Raw genomic sequence first — 22,839 nt, forward strand, 5'->3', positions numbered from 1 at the left:
ATTTTCTGATAATGTCACAACATAATAGATAACAATGTGTTAACAATATGTTAAGCGGTTTGTTGTTTTTTTGTCTCAAATTCACAACAGATATCAGTGATGTCTCACTGACACTGAAGTCACTGTATAATGTACAATGTATCCTGAAGAGCTGAGAAGTGTTCATCAGGCTGACTGAAACCTTTTTAAATAGTAGAAGGAAGACACATTTCAAATGAAAGATTTGAGAAACAGGGGTTATTTGATGAAATATTTGAATAAAATACATACATACATACATACATGTATACATACATACATAGCAACGCATAGCTTGTATTGTATACAATACAATTGATGATATATCAGTATGGGCCAAACTAACCTTCTCCTTCTCCGTTTGTCTCTCAGAAAGCAGCATGGTGGACAAGAACATCTACATCGTCCAGGGTGAGATTAGTACCGTTGTTGGAGCTATCAAGAGGAACTCCAGGTGGAATACCCACACTCCACTGGTGAGTTAATCACAACAATTATATTTGTACTATACTGTATTTGAATAAAGACTAGCTCTAATAAAGATATACAAATGGACTAAATGGTATAAGGTTTTGTGATTTGACAAAACATTTGAATAAACTGCTTCCAAACAACGACAGAGGGGCTGCTCAGTGGGCAGAAAGAGAGCCAACACTTTGGAGTCTGTAGGATTCCCCATCTAACCAACGTTTGTGACTGTTGGATCAGTGAGGAAAACAATGATTTTGGTACATTTCCTTTTTGATTTGAAGTTTGTTTTATGATGCTCTGCCTCTCAAACCCATATCCAGACATACTGTATTTTGGTTGTTGGGCTTATGGTGGCGGAGCATTTGAACATATCCCCCCTTGAGGGTAGAACTTTTTCTTGCCACTAATTCTTTCTCTGCTCATCATAACTCTGATATTGTGATGAAAGCTTCATTTTGAAATGAACTGTTTTCCCAATGATAATCTCAGGAGTGGCTAAAGAGTCCACAAAACGTCTGAATAAGCTCTCATCTTTACTTCTTTTGCCTGCTAGTGTAGAAGGACCAGCATGCATTTGGGTCCCTGTTTTAGAAACTATAGGGATGATTTTTCAGATACTTGATCTGAAGTGAGACAGATGTGTTATTAATACTTTTTACAATGAATTTACTCAATTTAAATAATGCTTCTTTAAAAAAAAAAGGAAAAAAAGAATCTAAAATATGTAGCTCAAGTTCCTAAGGCTTTTTGGAACCCGGGCCCTTGCAGCGAGGTAACATGGCTGTGACCACTCGGCTACAAAGACACTCCACATTAAGCCAAGCTCTTTTCAGTGGCACATTCTGGATGACTTCTAAGCATATAGGATTTATAGGGGCCTTATGACCTATTACAGGGTGTCCGCGGGGTCTTAAAAAGTATTAAAAGTTGATAAATCAATTTAGCGAAAAGTATTAAACAGCATTTTCCAAGGTATTACATTTTGTAGCTTGTTTCCAATAAGTATATCAATTGTCCAAAGAGGTTGTATTCTACAGTTTGCCTGAATGTAATCATTGCGTAGGTGTGTAGTTTATTTATGGCATCCCGTTGGATTGGACGTCATCTGAACAGGACATCGCACGCTCACTGCTTGATAGCGCGCGAAGGTCCGTTTACGCCGGTTGTTAAACAACATCGTTATGGGGAAATGCAAGTTTGCGTCCAAATGGTTGGAAGATAAGGAGGAAGGACAATCAATACTGTATATAGTAAATGTGAGGTAAAGTGTGTCGCCAATGTAACCGGTTAAAACTCGAAGTGACGATGAGGTCTTAAAATGTATGGAAAGGGTCTTAGAAAAGGTCTTAAAAGGCATTACATTTGACTTCAGGATTCCTGCATATACCCTGTATTAACCAACGCCTCTTTTAAGAGCCTTAAGATAAAGTGAAAGCAACCAAACACAAACCTTTGATAAAGCTATAAAATGTGTGCCATCACATTTGTTGTAATGACAACATAACATTAAGAGTAATATTACGTTTAATTGTACAGCAGGACATTTGAGCAGTACCAAGATTTGGCTTATTTAGAGATAATCTTTTTCTCCATGCAGATCCATATACTTTTGACATGCTGCTGTAATTAAAAAGTCACAACTTAATATTCTAAATAATTGCTGTTACTAGAGTTGTTGGTTTTATAGCACACATTCAATGTAATAGACCCTGAAACTGAATATTATATTATATTTGATTGAACTACTTTGAATGTCAAATGGTGTTTAAGATGTCCTACCCTGCTCTCTTAGTGCTCTCATCATGTTTTTCTCTGCCCAGGATGAAGAGCAGGACCCTCTACTTAACAGCTTTGCCCACCTGAAAGAAACCCTCAACTACATTAAAGGTACGTGGGGCTGATAGGGTGTACGGTGATGGGATTAGTTCAGGTTTCACAAGCTGTTTGACCTCATGTTGACATGAAATGAGGCTCTCGTACCATGTCAACTGAAATATGAATAACACTGGGTGGCTGAAATGAGAGTGGTACCAGGGTCTGGTCTGGTTCAGGAAAAGCCATGAATTCAGCACTGGAGCTGATCGTATTGGTGGGGCCAACAGCACGTGCATTGGGCCCCTTTCTCTCTTTGTCCATCAGGTTTGCAGTGATAAAATACTTAAAGGTAGGGTAGGTAAGAATGGAGAAACCAGCTCGAGTGCGCTAGAATTTGAAAGTACACAACCGAAAAAAATCTGCCTCTTCCTTCAGACTTCCTTACAGAGCCCCTCCTCCAACACACACGAACGCGCACATGACCAATGAGGGCACGAGATAAGTTTGTGCACAGATGGAAGGCTGACAGGCAGGTAGGCCATCCAGTTATTTTAGCCGGGCCGAGGCAGATAACTGGACTTGCTTTTTACAGCGCTACGGCTTCCACAGATTAAATATTTGTATATATTTATTGTCAAAGCATTTAATGTATTCCTTGCTCTCGGGATGTTGAGAGCATTCCATGGAATATAACAAAAAGTGTTTCTGAAGTGAATTACCTACCCTACCTTTAAGCTTTTAATCAGGGGTTGAGATTGATCAATTTATTGTTTATTGGCTCTGGACAAAAGCGTCAGCTAAATGCAATGTAATCTAATAATCCTAGACCTTCTCCAGTCTAGTCACACTAACACTCAGTGTGGTGCCTGATCATTTGCGAGTCCCTGAGTGTGTAAATGCAGTGGTGGTGTCTGACAGCACCCCTTCTTATGAGAGAGCCAAGCTGGCCTGAGGACAGTCCTGCATGTTGTCATGCCTTTGCAATGAGAGCTCTGGCAGCTCCCACAGCCCTGCAGCTCAAGTTGTAGAAGTTGTGAGCAATGGCAGAGATGCAAAACATGAAGCTGCACAGTGTGAGCCCCCCCCCCACTCCCCCTGCTGCTGCCTTCCTCCAGGGAATGCCAGTGCTGCTGTGAGATGGACAGGCACTGCTGGCTGAGGAGGAATCTACCCACCTCTTTTCTTTTTCTTTTTCCTCCCTCTTTAACCCTTTCCCCACAGCCCTTAAATCACCACAAGCCTGTGCTCCTCTGTTCCCCTCACTTAAACCCATTCTCTTACACTGTACTGTATTGTATTTGAATAGAATGGAAGTCGAATAAAAAATACTGAATTATTTTCAGCTTTTTTAGGGCATTTGCATGAAGTAATGAATCCATGTCAAGGAGGTTTGAAAGCCTTTGTTGCATCCTTAAGCCCAAATCCCCTGTGCCCCCAGTCTCTGAAATGTTACATCCCTGCCCTGATGAGAGACAAAATGGAGATCAAATAACCACAGTAGGGCTCAATTCTGTGCCTGACAGACTGATCAATTTGTTTTGTTTTTGCAGCAGCATACCAACCTAATAGATCTCGTAAAGAAACACAGCAATATTTTGGCAGGAAGTCTTGTGGGTGGGCTGTGTTTTGTTGCTGCTTTGAGGCTTCGCAGCAACCCAGCTGTCTGCTTAATAAAAGCCCAGTAATTCCATTCACTCTGGTGTGTAACTCCGCTCCTTCTAACAACTAACACCAACCAGCGAAGGCAATATGAATTAGTCCCCACAAGGTTTCTCAGCCCCTCTGTCTTTCTTCTCTAATTTCCTTTCTTTCCATATTTCTCAGTCCCTCTCTCCGTCTGGCTGAGGGTCTCACTGCCCTTGTGGTCCTGTTCTGTTGTAACTAATGTGATTGACAGGACCATGTGCCAAAGAGCTGGAGAGCAGTGCAGCTGGAAGTATATCATCTGCAATTTTAGTTGGGTAAATATAGCAGGGAGTCTTGTCAAGCAGAGAGATAAATTGTTCTGGGAAAGGAAGTCTTGTCTCACTTTTCTTAAAGCAGGAAAAAAAAGTTTCCTTCTGCTCCTGGAGAATGTAAGGTCGTCTCCCCGCTCCTGAACAATGAGAGCACAGTTGACGCAGACGGGCCAACGATGGACCATGTGTTGTGATGCTTCAGCTCCACCTTGCTCAGTCATCCAGGCAAATCAGTCCCAGGAAGCAGGGGACTTTCCTCTGATTTAAATGGGATGGTTTGGGTTGAGCTTGATATCTAATGCCCCATCCCTAACCTCATTAGACCCATATCATTGAGTGCTTTCCACAGCTTTGTGGCCAGCATCTGTCTTTAAATATGTACTGGCTTAGAAAAGGTCCCACAAGGTTCTTTGGTTTACGCTTAAATAGTAAAATAGTAGATAGCTTTAAACTTTGAGTAATAATGACTCGTATGCCTTGTTCCTTAAATACGTTGTTGCTATATATTGTGCACAACTTAATATTAGTGTTTTTATTATTTTGAATATGTTCATTTATTGTTTAACCTTAAAGGTTGGGTAGGTAAGTTTGAGAAACCGGCTCGAGATACACTTTTTGTTATATTCCATGGAATGCTCTTAACAACCCGATAGCAATGAATATCTTAAGTGCTTTGACAAAAAATCCATAAAAAAATATCATCTGTGGAAGCTGTAGCACTGTAAAAAGCACGACCAATCATTTTAGCCGGCCCGGCTAAAATAACTGGATGGCCTACCTGCCTGTCAGCCTTCCATCTGTGCACAAACTTATCTCGTGCCCTCATTGGTCATGTTCGCGTTCGTGTGTGTTGGGAGGCTCTGTAAGGAAGTGGCAGATTTTCTCCGGTTGTGTATTTTCAAATTCTAGCGATCTCGAGCCGGTTTCTCAAACTTACCTACCCTACCTTTAAGTATCCTTCAGGTGTGATTTGACTTCACCCGTGCTAGTTTGTGAGCAGTAGCTTTTTAGATGACATGAATAGGCCATCTGGATTGTGTATAACAGGGTCTAAACTGGAATAAAAAACAAGCAACTGATGTAGGACAAACTGGCTTTTATATTTTGTTATTGCATATAAGCTTGAACTTTGATTATCAACTAACAAAGAAAACAGAAATAGTGAAAGTATTATTGTATTAAATGTTCTGGAACATTGTATTGATCTGCAGCTGTAGTATTTCCCTCCCACCTGACACTGGCAGGGGGTCTCTCCTGTATACCATTTTCATCGCACAGACAAATCTCTCTCAATCTCTTGTTGAATAATTCTATGAATTTATTTTATTGCGGGACTATACCTCAGAGAGTTAGAAAGACCGGAGAACCGCCTCTCAATCTGACATACATATTTTTCCCTCTATCTTTTTTCAGTTGGACTTCTTTTATCCAGAAGTCACTCAGCTTCTTAAATCTTCAATTCTTTCCTCCCATCACCTCCCTCTGCTGCAGCGAAGGTCAGATTTTTGACAAGTCTGCAGAAGAAACAGTCTGCTGCTAAATCCCTTCATTTTTATTCATACAAATACAGGTTTAGAGCCCCTTGCAGCCCCCAGATACAAAGCCAGAGTGGCCTTTTGACTGACAGCTTTCTCCTTTTCATCCAAACACTAACGAAATTCACAAGCACACCTCTAATTGACTGTAATCACCAGCACAGCACCGGAGGTAGATATCAGGGGGCATGGAAGTGGATTTGCAGAGTGAACATTGTAGAGGATGATTTCATTACTCTCCAGCTGACCTTTACAATAATTACGCTGGTTTCCCCAAAGATAAGCACAAAACAAAGCTAATTCTGCATGGAATAGTAGAATTATTGCAAAAAATATATCTTTTGAATTACATAGTTTGAGGCACCGACGTGTAATGCTCGTTGTATGCACTGTTTTTTCTTTTTTGTTGCAATAAAAAGGTGCTCAGTGGCAGCGGTATAATGATACCAGGGTTTCCCACACATAGACTTTACCTGGGCGGGCCGCCCAGGTATATTAACGGCCGCCAAAGTATACTTTGCGACCCATTTCGTTTTTTTTTTTGTATCCGTCCGTGAGCACGACGCCATCTGCGATCGATTAACTAGTGGACAATGATCCCTCGCTCTACACCTCCTGTACCTGTTCGCTCTGCTATCGCGTGAAGGGTCTGCTAACAAGCGACCAACAGAAAGGTTAATGTTAATGTTGTTGCACGTCACAAAGCCAGCCAGCCCCCCTTCCCCCTCCCCCCGCTACCACCACAAGTATATTTCATATCTGTGGGAAACACTGTGATACTATGATGTTTTGAATATATTTCCTTCATGTTTTCACAGTCTAATCCATGCATTACTGACAACCTCACTAATTCATCACATTTTGCCGTCATGTCAGTCATCAGGAGAGAATGCACACATGCCGTCTCTGTGTTATTTCAAGGTCAAGCGTGAGTGTGTGTTGTCTTGGTCCCCAGCTGTAGTCAGGCAGGCGCTGGTGGGCCTACGGGGGGTGCAGCCCCAGCACTTGGGATCTAGTTGTGGCCTTTTACCCCCCCTTACACCCTCTCACCCCTCCCTTCCTCTTTCCAGCCACCTGATCTTCACACATATATCACTCCCAATTGAACTGGCAGAAGGCAGCTGGTAAATGCCGAGGAAGAGGAGCCATAATTCATGTCGCTCAGCCACTTATGCAAATATGTTTACTCATGGAGGCATTCTGAGCAAGGATAATCTGACTCACGGCAATTCTTTACATGTCTGCCGCGTGGCCCCGCTGTCTTGAAGCTTTAACCATGAGATCAGGGGTTACATTCTCAGTCCTGCTGTCAGTTATTTTTATGACATGGTCAAAAGACAATAAACTGGGTGGGCGGAGATGTCACTTACATTAATGTCTGTCAGATTTATAGCCTCAGGTTGGGTCAACATAGGGTGTTTCTCAATGTCGAGGACGCTTCCTTTTCTTACGAGTCAGGTCCATCAGAGGCTAGGCAAGAATCCTTCCTGGCATTCGGAGAACCAAGAATGGAACAGGCTAGCAAGTGTGCAGGCGTCATATGAGAGGCCCCGCCTTACATTTTCCGCCAAAGATTTGGGAAATTGGTCCGTGCGCAAAGCATTGTGGGGATTTTAAGACCGCGGAGGCTACACATGTGCAGCCTCAACATTTCCTGCAACGAAGTACGCCGGCCTCGGTGGAATTCCAAGCATCCTGGACATTGGAACAGTCCTTCGGCGGGACTCGATGACGTAGTATCCTTGAAATAGTGGCTCTGGAGCAGCTTTCCTCGACATTGAGAAACACCCATAGTCTCAGATAAATGAATCCCTTAATATTTTACATGCACAGAGAAAACTCTGATTATTTCCACTATTGATTCATTAGATCATTTCTTTGGATCATAAAATGACAGAAAAATAATAAAGCTTGTCCATTACAGTTTCTTAAATTAAAGCTAGTATCTTGAAATTGGTTGTTGCACTGAAAACCCCAAAGATATTTTACATTACATGTCACTTGTTAGATTACATGTGACTTGTTAGACGCTTTTATCCAAAGCGACTTACATACTCAATACTGTGGGCAATCCCCACAGGAGCAATTTGGGGTGAAGTGTCTCAGGGACACAACGACATGCTGACTGCAGTGGGGTTTGAACCTGTCACCCCCTGATCCCAACACCAACGCACAATCCACTGCACCACACGCCTATATATTTCATATATATATATATATATATATATACTAAAAAAAGCAGCAAATCTTTACATTTGAGAACCCTAAACTCGTAGAATTTTTGATTATTACAATAATGGAATGACTGATTAATACATTATTTGTGCTCTAGTCTAGTCAAGGCAACAGCAATTCAGAAAAACTACAACAATAAAGTATTTTAATGGAAAATAGTGTTGGCAACCTGCACAATGTTTTGGGCCTGAATTTCATCCACATGGCTAAAGGTGTTCTTGCTCGCATGTCTTTGTCATCGTTTCATTCTCATAACTGACATATTCAGTAAGGCAAGCGTAGTTTGTATAGCAACTTCCCATCTATATGCATAATAAACGATGCATGTATGGTAACATCAGGTACTGAAAAATCTGAGTTTCCTTAACTGTTGCTCATTTCATGTTCAACCTTTCAATCAATACATTTTTTATTGTATTATTAATGATTTGATTTATTTTAAATTGTTCTTGTTTTGTCTATAAAATGTAAAAAAACAAACTTCCTAGAGCCCGGGCTGAAAGAGTTTGCTGACCGACAGTTTAAAACCCAAAGATATTCACTCTACAATTTAAAAGCTGCAAAGCCTAACATGTTTTTTCCTTGATACATTACTTCATCATTCAACTGTTTGAATTGTTGGAAAATCCTTTTCTGTCAGCCTATTATTTGATATGACAGTTAAAAACAGTTATTTAATAAAAAATAGTGTCTATTCATTTCTAATCTGAATTTAGATTGGGATTTTAAAACTCTTGAATCTCCATTTGTAGTACATTTGATTTATTGATTATGCAGAACTGACTGATAAACAAGATTCAGGTCACCTGTTAATCTTCAATGGATCCAACAAGCCATGGTATCACAGAGAATTACAATGCTAGCTACATTGGTGTGTAGTTTTTGATGTATGGTTGATGGGAGGCGCCATGGATTATACAGGTGTTATACAGTGGCAAGCCTTTGGCCTACTGGTTGTAAAAGCCCCCATCACAATAACTATGATTAATAGGAGTGTCCCCCCCCTCCCCAGACACACTGCCACCTAGTACTGGTTAGTAGCTGTAAATCTGGCCAGTTAACAGTACCCTAACCGGGGCCTGACAGGCAGGGCTTATGCCCGGTGTGAAGAGGGGATGCAACTGTTGTACTGTTTCAACGGCTCTCAACAATGTGCTGAGTGGATGGAGCGTCCCAGCAGAGGGCTATTAATCATGCTGGGGGTGTCTGTAGGGTCGGGCTCAGGCATAGACAGAGCCCATCCAGGGTGCCGCCGAGGATACGGATGTGCTGACAGGAACAGTGGGCAAGATGTGAGCAAAACAAACTATCCCCCCTGAGCACCAAGAGAGGAGGGTGAGGTGGAGGGCAGGCTGGACCGAGGGGGACACACCACAAAAGACACAACAAAGCCTCCAGCATGTACAGAAGGAATTCTTTATTTTTCTTATGTTGTTTCCTTATTTAATTTTTTAAGAAGGGACAATGCACATTAATCAACATGAGCACTTGAGTCATGTTATTTACTTTGTTACAAAAAGGTTTGACAACTCTACCCTTAAAACAGAAGCCTCAGACTGCTTATAATAAGTGGAAATCAGAAGGGTATATTTCAAGCTTGTTATGCAAATAAGTTATTGGGATTTTTTTATCAACTAAGATTTGTTAGAAAATGTTTTCAAATTGAAATGATAGAATTTATTTGAGAAGTGGCCCTATCAACACATGAATACTACTGTGTAATATACGTAAGACAAGCACAAGTTTCATGTGTGGGCCATTGTCCATTATACTTTTAGAATCTGCTGAGGGCCAATTCATAATGGACCGTGGCCGCAATTTGGTCCCCGGGCCGTAGTTTGGACACCCCTGCCATAAAGGCTTATTTTCATCTGCAGTCCCTGGCAGGTTGATGGCATTACAAGAAAACATACACATAAGCACAGAAAAACACATGAGCAGAATTAAAACACATAAGCTTACAACTTACGATTGAAGCACATAAAACACATGGGCCCAGTTAAAAGCCCTTTTTAGAATATCATTAACATGCAACAGACATCAAATCGGATATATAAGCAAGGATAAAAGCTAAATAGCACAGACAGTATGAAAAACAATGATATGACCCTTAAGAATGTTTATATATTAACTCAGGATTTTTTTATTTGTATTTACTTTAAAGAGACAGAAGTGTAAGAGTTTTAAACAAACACTGCTCTGGCTTGATATTGATAAAGCATTTTCCTTAATGGTTTCCGTTTCAATTATTATTTAACTGATAAAGGAAACTTAATACACAATCCTCCTCTAATACACACATTTTTATCGGTTGCTGTCAGGAACCCGTTGTTGGGTCTTCATGTCCGTAGTTTCATCGGCTCTCACCATAGTGTGACCTACTCGCCTATCAGCTTGATTTTCTCACATCAGCACAGCTAGAAATTCCGTACATGAATTTACAGTACACTGCAGTGTTTTTAATTTCAACTGGCTATTAATTATCTTCCAAATATTGCTATGAACACATATTTGAGAGAATGTGCTTTGTCTTTCAACATCCATCACAGTTTAAAGGCTCACTCCCTGCTGCGACTTTGACCACTGTACTCGTTGTTTTACCTTCAATTAAAGTGTTTTCTGACCACTCGGGTTTTAGTTTTTTTTTATCCTTTCAGACTTATGTTAAGCTGGCCCTTGTCTTTTCCACGCATGGCCCACAGTGTCAGATGGATCAGTGAAGGTCTAGAGACCTTCTCTGTGTTGTCAGCTGTGACTCGTTGCTGACAATTTAGTGTTTTCCTCTGTGCAACCTGGATTCTGTTTAATATTCTGTTAAGCATATTGTTATGAGGTGGTAATTGGGGTTCAGCACAGACAGATACCCTGACACACAACAACCTTGCTTAAGCTTACTCCAGAGCTAGCGAGCTTTAAGTTAAGTGTTGCTTTAATTACTCAACCTGATCACTGAGCATTTATACAACAGCGGGTATCCAGGTAGGGTTTAAAGCTGTTTCAACACCTCTGAATCCAGCGGCCACTCATCACCTGAAGGTCTGCTCTAAAAACAGCCCTGTGCTCTGACCGTGCTGACAAGTTGATCGGCTGAACAGCATTACAGATTGACTATACAAGCTGGTATTGACAATTTCTGAAGATGTCAGGTGTAGGTTTTGAATGTGTAAATGAATGTGCCTCTAAGTTTAGCCCCTATGCTAGGCAGAGTTAGTGAGCATCTGAATTGCTTTTGCATGACCTGCAGTGTGACTTACTGTCACTTGAAATTCCCATGATGCCCACATCCATTCATCACAGGAGAGAAAACAAACGCGTTAAACATCTAATGTACCACTTACAGTCTTAGGCCCCGTCCACACAGAGACGATATCAGTTGTATCCGCTAACGTTCTCTATCGTATAGACGGTTCGTCCACACAAGGCCGACACAGAGCCGCGGATTCGGAACCCGAATCCGATACACTTTGATAACGGCTCCCAAAGTGGGTAGGTCTGAGGACGAAATGCTTGCGGCTCCGTGTGCACGCCCTATACGATCATTTCCTGAAAACGATGACGCCATAGCCCCGCCTCTCCCCACCTCTCCTGCTCACCCCCACGTCATTGCTGATGCATTTCGCCAACAACAACAACAATGGCGGATCACACGGTTGTGTTCGTGCTCCAGACGCTACTGACCATGATACAGATTTTAGTGCAAAATGTACAGCTCCTCTACCACAACCACAACCATCAGCAACAATAATAATATAATATAATATAATAATAATCGTCATCGTCATCGGTCTTCTTTGCTGCTTTTGGTGTATTTTGTGGCGGAAGTACAGCGCCACTTACAGGCCCGGCATATGTGCTACAGCGTCTCCAGCGTTTTCGAGCGTTTTCGTGTGCACAAACACGTTTCTTGAGCCGATTCCGTGTGGACGGAAGACTTTTTTGAAAATGACTTCGGCTCGTTTTCGTCTCCTCTTCTTCTGGACGGGGCCTTCAGTGTTTCCCCTAGGTTTACTGTCTTGGCGGGGCGCTGCTCGGGGCAGCGCCCCGCCAAGACAATGGTAGGGGAAACACTTGCCTTAGTTTAGTCTGATGGTCTGCTTTGATGCCATGTATTATTATGGTTTCATCTGGAATAATGGTATATACATTTGTTCATATCCAAGCTTATGGAGTGATTGTTTAAGTTTTTAACCTCTAATTCTAGTTTGTTGGTGCAAGATTCAGATTGTCATCTCGTCAAATGAAACAAACTAAATTCTATCCATATAATTTACGACTAATAGGTTTGGTCTTGAACTTGGAAGTAGTAGTTTGATTGACCTTTGTTAAATACAAATATACTTAATATTTTTACTTTAGCTTTTAATATTAAGACGATTTAGCAATATCAACCTGCTCATGAAGACTGTGTGACGAATGTTTTGTCATTCTCTTTCCTATATTTATTTAATACTCCATATTCCATATATTTTGAATATATATATATATATATATATATATATATATATATATATATATATATATATATATATATATATATATATCTGCATGTATATTTTCTATTTCGACATGTATATTTTATATTTTATTTTATTTCTATTCTTGTATATTTAGTTTTATTGTAAAATGCCTTTTATGCTGCTGTAACAAAAACAATTTCCCAATTTGGGATCAATAAAGTACAATCTATCTATCTATCTATCTATATTTTCTTGTGGCACTACAGAAATTGGCAGTTTTTTAAAGGTTTGATTGATCGATTATTTGCAAGTTTCCTATCCCAAGATTTCAGAGATCCTGCACAGTGTTCCCACGGCAGGCACAACTGCCATGTTTCACCCTAAAAAAACACCAACGACATGTAATATCCCCCATTGAAAATAGTTTTATCAACCAACAAACATTTGGAAATGTTTATTTACAATAAGAGTATTATGATACAAGTTAAACCTAGCCTGCATTTCAAGACATCTTATCAGGTTTATTTTCTTTATATTTAATTTAGCTTTTAAAATAAATTGACAACGAGATTTGTAGCCCTTCTAGAATGGTTTCTACTTTCTACATGAAGTAAATCTACCTTAACCATCTTTAATAATGTTCTCATTGTGGAGAGGTTGGATAGTTTATTGCTGGAACACATCCCCACAGAAATAAGGCGAGCATGCTTATGTCACAGAACTGTAGTTTGTCTTGTCAGGGAGTTGTATTATGTGAACAATGCATGGCTAGTTAATGTTGTTGCAGCCATTCTGATGTCTGGTATGTGTCCATGCTGCTGGTTGTAAAATGTGTTATTGAGAACAGTGACTAAAATAGGTGTTTAAATTCGCTGCACTTTTGACAGTGCTCTGTAATTCCATATTGACAGTTATATAGTGTAAAGTCCTGTAAAGTGGGCTTCACACCGTCCTGTCGGTCATTACCATAAACAAACAGTGTTGTGCAGTGTGAATCACAATGGAAAGGCAATGCTGAAGAATCGAGGATGGTGTTGATAATCTCCTGAGTGGGTCAGCAAAGCCGGTCAAATCAAGCACACAGTCCACTAGCTGTGGAAGCAGAGCTGATATAGAGGGGTTGGCTGTGTAGGGGGGGTGGTTGGGGGGTGGTTGTGGTAAAAAATAAGGGTCCATATTAGTATTTCGGACGGACGCTGTCTTGCTGTCTTGCTTGTGTGGCGCTCACATCCTTAAGCCTTTGGTGTCTCAGTGTGAATCCCACACTGCCTTGATGGACTGGGTTAATAAACCTCTCAGCAACCATCCCTCACACACACACACACACACACACACACACACACACACACACACACACACACACACACACACACACACACACACACACACAGACAAACTGAGCACACACACATGTGAAGTCTCTTGACACACACAGCTGCTTGTTATTTCATGCCCCATAAGGGTGCTGTGACCACGGACATTGTAATACACATATCCAATTAGCCAAGCATTGCATTGCGCATTGGTCTCAAGCTGGGATTCTCACAGATACATACAGTATATGCTCTATCGTACTGGACATACTATTTATTTTCTTGTCAGTCTCGAAATACTCTTTTATTTCCAGCAGGACTTTACTCACATTTAACATTTAGTTGCACCATTTATCTTAGCACATTGTAGTTGTTTGTTTCAGGCTTTTTTTCTTAGTTTATCTGGTCACTTCATATTGTTCACTATTGGCAGTTGGAAGTCATGTTTCTAAAGTCGGTGTCACAGTTGATTTAACAATATTCTTCTGTTCTATTTAGGACAAATATATTTTAGGAACAGTCAACTGTAGATATGTTTATGGTGTGATTGAACTCACCATGGCCCTGACCACATTATAAAACATAAGGTTGCCATTTTAGAACAGAATTGAATTAGCTGACTATGAGTCCATGAGCTAAGTCTTAACATTTAACCCATCAGAAACCAATCACTTAAAAATGACATCTTTTGTCTGTCTGAAGCAAGTTTGGATGAATGGCAAAAGTTAGTTAGTATCAGGTATTGGACAAGATTGGCAGACTGACACCCACCTGTTTCGCTTGTACCTTGACTATGAAAGACAACACAAAAAACTAAAATGGTAGCACTTTGAAACTGATGCACTGGCATTTACAATGGTTTGTCTTTTTTGAAGTGAATAAACCTGCATGTTTTTGTTGTTATGAGTTGGTATCATTATTGTTTATCAAACGTATTGCACGTTGCTTTAGAAAATGGAAAGAGTTTTGTTGAATAAATATAAAGAAACCCTGACGATATGCAGGCCTATTCACTGAAAATGGAAAGGTAGGTTCCAGAAATCACTTGACAAACTCTACACAACATCCATCATTGTCATCCGCCTCCTGTTTGAGCTTGGAACAGGACACTGGCACAGGGCACTCGCCTTTTCAGTGGACACCCAGAATAAAAAAAAGCTGTCCTATTTCTGGGCTGCAGCTGGGGCTTTGAAACGATTGTGTGCTGTAAAGGTGACATAGGTCAAACATTTTGTGTGGGAGAATGGTGGGGAGGTGACTGGTGCCTGGTGGGTGAAGGAGGACAGTCGTACTGGTGGGCATAGTTGGCGGCCGATTAAACAACTGGCCATATTTCATGGCACAAATATTGAATGAAAAAGAGGTGACACATTCAGCAAGAGGGTCTTAAACCTGTTGACGTGCCCCTTCTTAAATAGAGGGGGATCAGTGGAGAGAGCATTGCAGCTGACCACGAGACATGCTAACAACCTGTGACAAAAAGAAGGTGTTGATTGCTCTGAAGCAAAATAGAAATGCCGTTATATTCAGCCATGTTCACTCCCTGCTCTGTAAATCACTGCTCACTCCAGGCCCTGGGTTCCCGCTCAGCTACGACAGCAGTGCGTAGAGAGATGTGTAGGATGGTGTATTGCCGCTGCGCCACCGTTGTACGCTAACACACATTTAATAGCATCACCCAGATGAGCCGAACTCCTTATCCCCTCTGATCAAGCAAACAAACCAGTTCTGTTTTTTTCAGATACAAAAACAGAACTGGTTTACACTATTTCTGAAGCAATCTGCATTTTAAATGGAATATAACTCAACCATAAGATGCTTTTCAGTTTTATAGCCTGTTGTTGGCTGTTGGGAAAGTGTTTGTTTTGGTGTTACTGCAGTGTAATACCGAATGCTTAAACTTTTCTTTATCTTGACACAAATTAAAATATGTAACCAAAGTTGTGACCTCAGTCCCAAGCAAGAGGATCATTTCTGTCTTTGACACTAAAAGAAATAAAACAGTGTGCCGTCGCATTCAGTATGACTATGTTTATATGAATGTTACCCTGAATTTATAGCAGCATATACCCTAGTTCAACTCGCCCCACACACATAAGGATGTCTTCATTCAAAAGTAAGTGCACCTTTCTGGCTGCTCCCTGTAGGCTTTAACTGTACTACTTAACATGGAACGTATTTAAAACATACAAAGACTTTCCATAGTGCCCGCAGGGGGGTGTTACCGGATTTTGATGCACGTCTTTTAGTTTTACGTCTGGCCGGGCAAACGGGGCTTTTGCCTTTTTCTACAGAACAGCTTATCCAAATAATGTTATGCTCCAGGCGTGAAGAAGATCAGTTCAATGGTTGTATTTTTGAAAACCGAGTACGTTCGTAATGTCAATTTGGAAGTCCTTCTGTGATTGAGAAAATCGCAAATACACTACAAATAACAAAACCATGACTGTACTTTGACATTAAAGTAAAGGGAGACACTTCATTACAGAAGCAGTTGAATAATACCACGGGATTGTTATCAAATGAAGAAATATTAGCAAAAGTTGCATCTTATGTTCTTAAGTTGGACTCTAAAGCTAGGCTACTGCAAGCGCACATGTGAACAATGGTTTGTGTGTTTATTCTCTACATCGTTAACACATACAGTTTCCCCACAGGTGGTAATAATGTAGTGTATAGCAATTGGAGATATTTATCCCTAGATATGTGCATTGTACTTTGTAATCCCTGTGTGAGACAAGCATCCTCCCAGTCTGACCAGCGTCTGTATGCACAAGGCAGCTAGCAGCCATCCCAGATATGCAGATATGTCTATGTTGGTTTTTAACTGGGAAAAAATCCTTCAAACTGGCAGGAGCTAAGCAGTTTATGAGTGGTGAATGGTGCTAAATTTACGACCTGGAAGGACTTGTGACGTGCAGCCGCTCAGGGGTTGGTGGACAAAGATGGGGTTGGTGTTGGGGGGTGGTGAAGAGTCAGACGCAGAGGTCAGTGGAGAATGAACTTTTGAACTAGTGGGCATCAATGTTGAAGTCAAGTATAGGTCAAACTAATCCAGGGCTCAAAGCACAGATTCCTCTCAACTCAACACCGCAGATGTATCGGTCTGGGATTTTTCCTGTGTGTGCTCTGCAAAACACTGTACTTGTACTTTTATACCGGGGCTGGAGCATTTTGAGAAGGAATGCACAGATTTATCTTGCATTGTTGATGTCTGTCTGTTGCGTCATATCAATTTTGCACTGGCAATGTTTTAGGTATTTTCAGTTGGACATGGTCAGAGCTGGCAGGATCTGAATTTGAAGAAAAATGATTGTGGATGCATTTTGGTACAATTTTGTACCCAGACACTGGTTTGCCTGCTCTTTCAGTGACGAGAGATTGGTCAACACATATTCTTATTCATTTATGAAGCTATTTTTCAACATCTCTCATCCCTACTTTCTTGGAATGTTGGTAGTGAATGTAATCATTCACTGAAAAACCATGCAGGTGCCAGAAATGTATAAAGAGTTAAATACATTTTCTGTGCCCTACATACTGCCATGTGTATGTCCTTAGCACTTCCAGAGGCAGGTTAAAGGAAAAAAAGACGAGCACACTACAGCTAGAGTCAAAGCTAGTGCGGAAAAGCCAGTTGTGACCCATTGACAGAAGAATTAATTGGTTTTCTTTCTTTTTCTATGCAGCCTTTTAATTCATATTCAACCCAATGTATTCATTTTATAATACAAAGAGTGATTTTATTTTATTAGGGTAAGATGTCTGGATAAGTATTTTTTGGCCCCTGATTCAGATGAATGTCCTTTGATGTTGAGTATACGGTATGCTGATACTGAGTGCGATCCAATACTTATATAATGTTGATTGAATATATTGTATATCCGTCACATTTTAATAACAGCTGTTGACTAGTTTGCTACAGCTTACTTATTATTGACAATGTTTAGGGATATCCATGCTCAGTCGACTGGTAGACCCATAGTCGGTTCTATAAATACTAGTCAGTTAAACATATTCATATGAGCACTGGCTCTAAATAGCTGTTGTTTTGAGTTACTGCTAATAACAACCCAACAATTCCTGGTGTTGATTTTAATGGAGATGCAAAACCTTGCTGTGCTGGACTAGTCAAACTAAGCCAGGGCATGTGTATGGAAAAAAAAGTTTAGCTAGCATCCGGCTAGCACGTATGGTGATCGTGTTGATCTCTTCACCTTCAATCTAGATACTCTGGTACTATTACCTAATAACATTATCATTCACCTTAACTTTAGTTTGTGTTTAGTTCCAATTTGCATTTCAGCAAATGGATGCAAACACCTTAAACTAAGATGATATTGATTCTCCTTTTAACCCTCCAAGAACTGGGAGTCTCAGGCTATGCACTTTGCCTGCTTACATCATCTCAGTGGATGTCTGCTCACCACTTGAAACTCAATTTTAACAAAACAAACCTGCTCTCCCATCCATGACCTTTCTATTAACATCAGCATCTCTGTTTTTACCCACATCGCTTAACAACACACTCCTGCAAATGCACTCTCTACAATATCAGGGAGTATGTCCCGTAATAACCCAGAAAGCAATGTCGGTTTTGCTCCAGGCTCCTCATGTCATCTCCTATGCTTGCCCAAACCCGAACTCTTCAACTCATCTTAAATGCAGCAGCCTAACTGGTTGTCAACATTACTAAGTTGTGCTGCAATACACCCCTCCTCTGCTTCCTTCACTGGCTGCCAGAAGCTGCCCAAATCCTCTTCAAGACACTAGTACTGGCCTACTGTGCTGCGAATGGATCAGGCCCTTCTGCATCTATGGTTTTTCCAACCCAGTTGAGATTTAACCACGCCCACTTCTGCTTGACGGAAGCATCGAGTCAGAGCCAGAGCACCACCCTTTGCGTTTTCATCACGAAATAAGAATTTGACAGCTACAGTTGCTTAACAGAGCATCTTTTTCAAGTAGATTGATGAAAATTGTGCTTTTTTAACATGAAAGAAAATCACATTACCGTATTTTCCGGACTATAAGTCGCGTTTTTTTTACCTGTCTGGCTGGTCCTGCGACTTATATTCCGAAGCGACTTATATATTGAATTTTGTCTGACTGCGTTCAAACTCCGGCCAATAGATGGCACTGTATACAATCCTGACAACTGAAAACTGCTGTACCACCGAAGAAAAAAAAGTCACGGCAACTGGCAGGATGCGTCACGTAACTTTCCAGGATGTTGTGGGATGGATGGACACAGCATGGGCTTCAGTGACGACCGACACCATCCTGTCGGGATTCAGAAAGGTCTAATCGGAGCTGATTCTGGTGGTGAGTCTGAGGACAGCCCGGAGCAGGACATGCTGCTTCATCCACACCGGCTAGGCTAATTAGCGTATCAGTATTATGTGCCGTAGCTCATTGTATGGATTATTTTGTTTATTCAGCTCGTCAGTCGGGCAGTTAATAACATTGTGTCATGTCTGTATTGTGTTTACAGTTTCACCAACTCATTAAACTTCAGTGAAGCTGACATCTGTGCCGGAGTTTCTTTGAAAGTGTTTAACTGGATGGATAGCTAGCTCGGTGATAGTGAGACCTTCACAGCGACACAGAGGATGAAGACTTCAGTGGATAAATACAACTTATACACCGAAACGACTTGTACATGGTTTTTTTCTCTTAACGACTTATACTCAGGTGCGACTTGTAGTCCGGAAAATACGGTAGTCTTTTAATATTAATTCACCATGTATTTAAGAATAATAAACTAGAAGCCAATCTTTTGCCAAACAGCCCAAGCTCCTCACTGATATGAGGACAGCAGAAAGTCTACACATCTTCTGTCGCAGATTTAAAAACACAGCTGTTCAAATGCACTTTGGCCAGTAAACCTCACACAAAAACATATAGTTGTTAAAAGGTAAAGCCTGTTAATAATGCATCGGCACTTCCAATAGTTTACCTCATGTAGTGTATGTAAATGCAGATATGTTGTTATTCTGAGTTTTATTTTTCATTGCCCTTATTGTAAGTCTAGATACAAGCGGCAGGTTAATGGAATGTAATGATCAATCATAGTTGACATTGTGATTGTTGAAATGAACCAACCTGTCATTTTTACTTTATCATGACTAATATATAAAAACTACATTTTGTACGTCACCTTTTGACCATCTGACAGCTTAGTTTTCTTTACAAAGAGTATTACAGCATCCCAGCTTTTTAGGCTATATGATATGGTGCTTCCTGTGAACCCCTGATACACAGCTGTATAGATGCTAATGCAGTAGAGTTGGTTGTCTCTGAGTAGATGTATGTGTCCATAACAGGATAGGTTGTAAGGGATGCCTATCCTATTTGACGGACATTTTTCAGACAAAATGTCATTGATTTACCAGAAATATTATCTCTCGTCACTTAATTTAATAAGGCAAAGGTGTGATTATAGTAAATAAGATTACATTTAGCTTACATCCCTCTACAGTTGAAAGAGAAGTTGTGTTTAGCCATATAGACGGTATCTGTCACTTACACCAACAGACACACTACCCATGCCATTTTCTTTAAAGGTGACAAAAGGGATAACCAATTGTTTTTCTGTTTATCAGAGGTGACATGACCAGTGGCGCAAGGGGGCGAGGAGGCCCTGTGTTGCCATAGCTAAATATACATCCCTGACAGCTCCATAATAGGTTCCAGGAAGTTCAGTCGAAAATAAAAACAAAGCAACATTTCTAGCTGATTGGCTTTGAAAGGCCGTTTTTCCTTGCTGAATGGGAAAAATGTGGACTTCAGCATTCCATGGCCGTGATGCCAGTCGGATTGGATAGGCGCAGCCTTGCGTGTGCAGAACGAGCTTGGTGTGAGGGAGACACATTGCACTGCAGAAACCAACTTTATGGGAAAGAATCAGTCCACATGTTTGGAAGAGGAAACGGCAAACAGAAATAACAGAAATATTTTGAGCTTTGCTTTTCTGTCAATTTCGTGATTCGAGTCACTTTGAATCTGTCTTTTGAGTCTTTTTACCATTCCAGTGTGAATCCCAGAGGTTTACCATGTTGACACTGGCACCTTTACACATTATTTTGCAAAGAGCGGAAGGCCCACCATTTGTGGTTTTTAGATAATTCTTGTAAAGTATGTATAGTTCTGGCCAAATAACTGTAAACTTTTTACTTTTAGGTTTTGTTTTTTAATGGTTAGTTGGGGCTATTTTTTTTTGAAGCCACAATTTTGCTTTTCCATATGTTGTGCAGTGAAATGTCTGATTTTGAACGGGTGATGCCTGCAGTAGCCATGACACTAAGTCTTCTTTGATATTGCAGGCATAAGTTAGATGAGACAAATGAAGGCACATTGAAGCCTACTGTACACTGTACATTTTGGCTCTGTCAAATTATTTTGTGAGAACAGACCAAAAGACAACGTGTTTACAAACACCTACGCCTGTCACTTTCAGTATAAATGTAGTCATGAATTCATATAGATAATGCACTCCCTGGATCCCATCCCATTTGCTCAGCTGTCTGACATTACCCCACAGTATCTTTGAGGAGCCACTTACTGCAGCATGGTTTAGAATTACTGCACTCCTGGCAAACAGCCTCAGCATTAGACTCCCCTTTAGAAAATTATGTTTGTATTCCTTTTTTTCTTTTTGCCTCTCAAGTTTGGTTAAATGATGTGCTGAGAGATGTTTTATGACAAACAGCAAGCCCAAGGGAAGTGCACTTTATACATCAGTGAAAGTGAGCTGCCATGTGAACAGCAGTGAAGTGGCTCATTTTTTTCTCCTCTTCAACCACTCAGCCCCTCCTCCAGTTGACATCCTAAGAAGAACAAGGAAACATAGAACTCGCATAAGAGAAGGCTGCAGTGTCTGCAAGGGATTAACCTCTTTTAATAAAATTGTTTGAGTATCGAAGATATCATATTTATTTGTACATAGATATAGAAATAAAACAAAAATACAATGCCTCTCCAATGGCGAAAATACCAAAAACGTTTTTTAATGCTGATCCCTATAGGTGAAAAGGTATGAACTCTAAATCCTGGCCTGTTGCCTATGAGTTTCCCTAAAGCTGTTTCTAGTATGGCAGACATGCAGGCCCTCAGGGGAGTCATTTATGACATTTGTCGCCTTGGTCTGTTAAGCCAGCCAGGGACATCTCCAGCCACTCTGAGAGGAGCCATTCAGGGCCCCAGTGGGGATAAACCTGATAGGCTTTAATGTTACCCTGCTCTGGAGCCTGTGTGGCATCAGTTGTTAGAAATGTCCCCTGTAATCCTCTGTTGTTCAAAAGTCACCATTTGTTGCCATGGAGAGGGCAACCTGTTGCATATGGAGAGCTTACATCACGCTAAGGCTGGCTGAGCCATGTCTTTTGTGGAAAGAGCTTTTATGAAATGCAAGTGATGAAAAAAAAATGTTAGCACTCTGGTCACTTTTCTAATCCAATGAATAAAGTTACATTTGTAAACCAATTGGCATGATTGTGCCATCTTTAAGGCCTCATTACACTTCAGAGAAGTGCTCCTCAAATCATGTTTAGTAATAATTTCTGAATAACTTTCATAAAGGATAAATTGGATACAGTTTTATGTTGACGAATCATACAAAAAATACATCCACAAAACTTTTAAAACTATGCAGAATAAGGTTATTAATTTTCCTAAAAACTTAAATAATCCTTCTAAATTTATCATTTCAAAAATGTTGTCAGTTCTGAAAATAATTGTCTTTTTCTTGATAATTATAGTTATTTAACCTCTTAAGCCCTGAGCCTGTTTTTCAGGTTTCAGGCTTGAAAATGCCACTAACACAACAAAGACTATATCTTCACTTCTAAAAGGGGTAAATTAATAATCTTTTTTCTCAAAGCAAGGTTACATCTGTGAGTTGGATGTAGAAGTGTCAGAATCAATATAGATGTTTTTATTTTAAAGTAAATTCAGATGGAACATAGTAAAAACATGTAAATTCTAATCTCCGCCTAAAAAAACCCATTACTTACAGTGAAAACCATCCTTGAATGAT

At 40.4% G+C, this 22,839-nt stretch overlaps 1 protein-coding gene across 1 annotated transcript in view; it reads left to right on the forward strand.

Moving 5' to 3' along the window:
- The first annotated feature begins 398 nt into the window (after nt 1–398).
- Nucleotides 399–22,839, forward strand: part of gbf1 (golgi brefeldin A resistant guanine nucleotide exchange factor 1) — a 97,120-nt gene continuing 74,679 nt past the window's right edge. Inside the window, 2 exon segments of the mRNA XM_034142161.1 lie at nt 399–494; nt 2,310–2,376. Of these exon segments, the coding sequence (XP_033998052.1) occupies nt 399–494; nt 2,310–2,376 (163 nt within the window).

Source organism: Trematomus bernacchii, unplaced genomic scaffold, assembly GCF_902827165.1.
Source record: "Trematomus bernacchii unplaced genomic scaffold, fTreBer1.1, whole genome shotgun sequence".
In the NCBI taxonomy this organism is placed as follows: domain Eukaryota; kingdom Metazoa; phylum Chordata; class Actinopteri; order Perciformes; family Nototheniidae; genus Trematomus; species Trematomus bernacchii.